We start from the raw sequence: 6,409 nt of genomic DNA on the forward strand, positions 1-6,409 counted from the left end.
GATCTCACTTTAAATACTTGTATTTACCTGATGACTAGTGATGTTGGGCAGCTTTTTATATATTTGTTGGTCATTTATATGTCTCCTTTTGAGAAATATCTGTCAAAGTTCCTCGCCCTTTTTAAATTTGTGTTGGTTTTTGTCTATAGGCTGTCTCTTTACTCTATTGGTTATTTCCTTTGCTGAGCAGAAGCTTTTTTTAGTTTACCGCACTCTTATCTGTATATTTTTGTCTTGGGAGTAATATTAAAAAAAATTGACATCAAGAAGATTTTCTGGTATCTTTACCAGCTAAAATCTTAATGGTAAAGCCTTTAAACTGTTTTGAGTTTATTTTGTATATATGAAATCTACTTTTAATTTTCTCTGTTGTGATCAAGCAATATTCATGGCACCATTTAACAAGGATACTTTTTCTTGCTGTGTGTCTTTGGCACTCTTGTCAAAGATCCATGGATTATAATATCCTGAGTTGATTTCTGGCCCTGTCTTCTATTGCATTGGTCTACATGTCTGTTTTAAAGCTAGCATCATACTGTTGTAATTACTTACCATACTGTTAATTAGATTTATAATACATCTTGAAATTTAAAGTGTAATACTTGCAGTTTCATCCTTGCTCAGGATTTCTTTGGCTATTTTAGAACTGAAAATTCATATGATTTTTTTTTCCTGTGAAATACACTTGAAATTTTGATAGAGAATACTTTGAATCTGTATATCACTTTGGACAGTATGGATATTTTAATTATACTCTTATATGAATATAGAATGTATTTCCTTTTTTTTTTTTTTTTTCCCAGTTGTGGGGCTTGAACTCTGGGCCTGGGTGCTGACCCCCAGCTCTTCAGCTCAAGGCTAGCGCTCTACCACTTGAGCCACAGCGCCACTTGTAGTTTTCTGGTGGTTTTTGGAGATAAGAGTCTCACAGACTTTCCTGCCCGGGCTGGCTTTGAACCATGATCCTCAGATCTCAGCCTCCTGAGTAGCTAGGATTACAGGCGTGAGCCACTGGCACCTGGCTATTTCCATTTATTTATCTCTTTTAACTTTTTTAGCTGTGTTTTAAGTTTTCAATGTAAAAGTCTTTTTTACCCTTTTGTTTAATTCCTAAAATATTTTTTTCATTTTGTTATAAGTAAAATTAGGATATTTTGAGTAGATCATTGTTAGTATACAGAAACACAACTGATTTTTGTATATGGATTTTGCATTTTGTGACATTTCTGAATTCATTTTTGATGGAGTCTTCAGAGCTTTCTATATAGAATCATGTTACTTGCAGAGACAACTTTACTTTTCCCATACCAGTTTAGATGCCTTCTTTTGTGTTTTAATTTTAGTTTTTAACCTATTTCTCTAGCTAGGATTTTCAGTACTATGTTGAAGTGGTGAGAGTGGACATCCTTTTCTTGTTTTTGCTCTTAAAGGAAAAGCTTTCCAGCTTTTTGTCACTGGTGCCTATTTCTCATATTTTTTTGGAGGATATATGGATATATGTGTGTGTGCATATATATAGTATGTGTGTATAAATAAGTTTTTTTCCTTCTATATTATAGCCTGTGAGCTTTAATATTGGGGTGTTTGCATTAGTTACTCTGCTGAAAGCACAGTGGGCTAATGAGATCTCTTGAAGGACCTTGAGTATTAAGTAGCTCAGTGTTACTTGCTTCCCTGCTAATACTTTCATACCAGTAGGCCAGAAAAATCTGTCTAAAGCTTCTATCATTTTTGTGTTGTCATTTCAGCCTTTTCTCTATGTTACTGAGGACTTCCGCATCTTTCTCATAGCTTTTCTTCGACCTTAAGTCAATTTTTTCCGATATCTATGGATGTGAGTCATTTTGTTGTTCATCTGCACTTACCTATTATAACTAAAACCAATCATTGTTTCTTGGTTATTGATTATTGGTAATAAGAACCTTCAGCCTGAATGTACTACTCTATATCCTATTATAGCCTGCTGTAGTCCCAATTTTTTAATTCTCCATGTACTTGTTTTCTGACCTCAGCAAGACCTTTAATCTCTTCATTTAATCTCCTGTAATCTCTTCATTTTATGTTAGTATCACAGTCCTTTTCTTAACTTGCTTTCATTATTGTGTTAAAATTACTTGGCCTGTCTCTTGAATTACTGCTTTATATTTATTTAAATCTGTTTTCTTCAACCACATCTATCTTGCCAGAATCTGGATCAGTATGGTCTCGTTATTCCTGTAGCTGTGTGACTGCTTGTTGGAGAATATAAATTACATATTATTGCTATCATTGTAAATCTATGTTCTCATGTCTTAGTTGGATCTTTAGTGCCACTTTTTCATCATCTTAAATCCCCTTAGACTGAGAGCCTGGAATCTCCCACCTGCTTTTCCATGACATAGTCATTTTTCTTAAGCCTTCTCTCTTTCCACCTTCCTAAACACTGTATGTATAGTTTTGTCCTTGAAGATACTTGTCAAGTAATCAAATGAGGGACAGATTTTTAAGTTCTTCCAGAGTAGGAAATTATAGCCATGAGCCTTTTGATCCAAGACATATAGTTGATTTTTTTTAATTCTGAGGTTTACCAATAGCAAAAGGTTTATGGTGATATGATATTAAGTAATTTTAGTGTTGTAAATGATGTAAGTAAAAGTATCAAACAGATGTATCAAATATATTATGTTTTCAATTCTCCAGGACACTAAATTGTATGATTGGTCAGATGAAGCATATTTTGGCTGCAGAACAGAAGAAAACAGATTTTAAGCCAGAAGATGAAAATAATGTTTTGATTCAGTATACTAATGTAAGTAAAGCTATTCAGCTTGCTAATAAAATTTCATCACTGTATCTTACTATGTCCTCTGTTGTCTGTTATTTGTATAAATTATTGAAAAAAAAATATACTATTCTTTCTCCTTACTTAAGCTGATATACAAACCTATATAGTAAATGTAGGAAAACTTTTACAGGCCTGTGTGAAAGTCTGTGCTTATGTAAGAAAACAAGTTGAGAAGATTAAAAATTCCATGGATGGAAAAAATGTAGATACAGTTTTGATGGAACTTGGAGTACGCTTTCATCGACTTATTTATGAGCATCTTCAACAATATTCCTACAGTTGTATGGGTGGCATGTTAGCAATTTGTGATGTTGCTGAATATAGGAAGTGTGCCAAAGACTTCAAGGTATGTATTCACAAAAAATCAAACTTGCATGTAAGATCAGAAATATAAATCTGATCATTATGGTTATTAAAATGTTATTTAACTTTTGTTGATACACAGATGAATACATACATATTCTATCTGAAAAAGTGTTGCTTCAGTCTTGTTTTCAGTGTTAACACTTTCTTCTTGCTTTGCTTTCACCAGATCCTATTTTAGTTGCATAGTCCAAATAGCCTTATTTGACATCCATGACCATACATTAAGAAAATAATATTTTTCATGTATGGCCTTCTGAACTTTTTCCCTCAGTTTAAATTATTTAAGAAAGGTGTTAATGATAACTTGTTTGAGTATCAGTTATTAATTATTGAGACAACTGACATAAAATGAATCTTTTCAAAAGATTATGGAAATATTTTAGTGTTAACTTTTTAGAAGCCAAGTATTAACTTTTCAAGTTCTAATATTTAGTAAGTTCTAATTAGAAGTATATACAAAGCATTTGCCAAATTAATTATAAAGTAAGAAATTTTGTTTCAGTGGGGTTTTTTTTGTTTCTCTCATTTCAGATTCCAATGGTATTACATCTTTTTGATACTCTGCATGCACTTTGCAATCTTCTGGTAGTGGCTCCTGATAATTTAAAGCAGGTCTGCTCAGGAGAACAACTTGCTAATCTGGACAAGAACATACTTCACTCCTTTGTACAACTTCGTGCTGACTATAGATCTGCTCGCCTTGCTCGACATTTCAGCTGAGGTTGAATTTACTATGGAAATGTGTTTTATTTCATCAAGCCTTGGTTGATGGAAAGCACAGGAGATTCCTTATGACACAGCCAACATTTAATTGGAAAGAAAATGACTGGAAGAAAACAGCAGCCATAGTTAATCCTTGAGGTCTTATTTGAAATTTGGACACTAGCTATATTTTTCTCCCGGTTACTTCAATTTATTAATTTCAAATTTGGCAAAACCACGTGTCACTGTTTTTATCCTGGAAAATGTTGGTGTGAGAAGGGAAATGAAAATTTACCAGTGCTCTAGTTCTTGTCTTTCACATTGTCCATCTGAAGGGGTATGCATTAATAATGGGTGAAACACAGCAAAACCACATTTATTATCCATCAGTTTTTATTGACCTTTCCAGCACTGTTAGATATTAATCAAAATATTTTTAAGATTTCTTGAATCTTTTGCTTTTTTTCAAAAAGTTAGCAGTTGAACATCATTTCTGTAGTTTACTGATTGGAAGTTTTTCTGAGAAACAGCAGTGCTAATGTTATAGATTAAAACAGTGAAATGTTTTATATAGACACTAGAAAGTGGATCAGAACATACCTGCCTTCTGGGTAAAATTTAAAGTTTACTATTTCTTATTTGGTAAATAGGTTTTAAGCCAGTTCTAGCAAGAAACTAATGAAACTACCTTATTTTATATATCACAAAGATACGTTGGAGAACTTTACCTAAAGGACCATATTTATTCATTTTTTAATAGCATAGGAAAGTTAAAAAGTGAGATACAGTCTAAAAGGTGCATACGAGAAATAATTGACAATGTTTAGCAACAGTGCAGTCCTTTTAAATTTCTATCTTTGCTAAACTTGAATAAGATTGGAGGGCTAAACATGTAGGTAATCTTCTATTTTAAGAGGAATTGATACATATTCTATATTTGGAGACAAGCTTTGCAAAGACTAATTGCTTCTCCAATGCATAAATTCTTTTTTTCAGAGTGTTTTAAAAGTTTCTTCTTGGATATGGTTAATTGAATTGGCTTAATATGGTGATATAGTCACTTACACATGATAAACATTAATAAAAGTTTAGACAGGCCATTACTCTATAAACATTATGAACTTGCTCTGTGAAAATGCATTTTAAATTATATGTTGTGTATCAGTTTCCATTGTGTTGTTCATAGTCCTCTACGAACCAGAACAATTTTAATGTTCAATTTATTCTCAGCACTTTTTCCTTTAATGTAGGCTTTGGGACTTAAATTTGGAAAACCACTTTTCCTCTGAGAACCTGATTCTGAATGGTCATTAACTTTCCCAAACTTTCTGAGTCCAAAACTAACAACCATTTAAGTTACTATTGATCGAATTTTCTTCATTTTCTGTTTAGCCCAGTGTTACCAAGGCAAAGCAAGGGAGATGAACTATGCCAACTTTTGTCAACACATTTTAGGACATTGTGGCAGCTTTAGAAGGCTTTCCAGATTTTTATTCTGCAGCCAAGGGAGAGCCAGAACAGGTTTTGGATACTAGAAAAAGTCATGCTTGTTCTATTGCCATTTTAGAGAGCTCTGATGTGAATTCAAATTATACCTCTGTTACTTAAAGCCAACAATTTAAGGCAGTAGTTTTACTGGCCATTTGAACTATTTGTACAGTGTCAATTTGTAAAAAAAAAAAAGAAAAAAAGAAAAAAAATCTCAGATAAAATATGAGATATAACATTTTAAGACTTCTAAGCCAGAGAAGCACTTCAGATTATTTTGTTTGGATTAATTTTTAAAATGTAAAGCATATATTTGTTGCTTAGATATTTTGTTAATTATTATTTCCTTGCTTGAGTTTTGTGCAATATTTTCCATTATGTCCATTTATAGGACAATGACAAATTCATAAGTGATTACCTAATTTAGAAGTGTTAACATTAATGCTCAATAAACAAATTCCCTTCAATTGTTTTTTTATTTCACTCTTCTTTTTACATTTAAGGACATCCATACTAAATTTTATAACATTTCTATTTAAAACTTTAAGATACTTATTTTTCATAGCATTGGTCTTTTTACTTTTTTCTTTTTTAAGCAGAAATATACGTGACTGTATAATCAAGGTTATAAATTTAGCCTAAACACAGATATTTCTCTAAGAAAAAAAATAAATGTTGGGCGAAGCAATATACATTCTTTGTCATCTGGATTTTAAAGTATTTTCATATGTAGGCATCATAAAATTTATAACCAGGAAGAGATGATGAAGGGAAAACTTTGTAACAGTCCACAGTTCCACATAAGACATGTAATATTTAGGTAAAACTAAAACAGTACAAATTGTTTTTTCATAAAACTTTTGTATGTGGAATATAAAACAGATTTAAGAAAGAAATATAGTCCTTTTAACTGTATTGAAAATGAGAGTAGATGGGCGATGGTGGCTCATGCCTATAATCCTAGCCACTCAGGAGGCTGAGAACAGAATCATGGATGGAAGCCAGCCCTGGCTGGAAACTCTGTGAGAC

General features: G+C 32.2%; 1 protein-coding gene across 2 annotated transcripts in view; it reads left to right on the plus strand.

Annotated features, from left to right (window-relative positions):
• The window catches only part of Exoc5 (exocyst complex component 5), a 53,526-nt gene extending 47,679 nt beyond the window's left edge, over window positions 1-5,847 (plus strand). For both annotated transcript variants that reach the window (XM_070032873.1, XM_070032880.1), the window contains exons 16-18: window positions 2,680-2,788; window positions 2,955-3,170; window positions 3,722-5,847. In XM_070032873.1, the coding sequence (XP_069888974.1) occupies window positions 2,680-2,788; window positions 2,955-3,170; window positions 3,722-3,910 (514 nt within the window). In that variant the 3' untranslated portion in view covers window positions 3,911-5,847. The remainder of the gene's footprint in view (window positions 1-2,679; window positions 2,789-2,954; window positions 3,171-3,721) is intronic.
• The last annotated feature ends 562 nt before the right edge of the window (window positions 5,848-6,409 follow it).

Source organism: Dipodomys merriami, unplaced genomic scaffold (genome assembly GCF_024711535.1).
Source record: "Dipodomys merriami isolate MVZ:Mamm:240054 unplaced genomic scaffold, mDipMer1.0.p SCAF_1, whole genome shotgun sequence".
NCBI classification, from domain to species: domain Eukaryota; kingdom Metazoa; phylum Chordata; class Mammalia; order Rodentia; family Heteromyidae; genus Dipodomys; species Dipodomys merriami.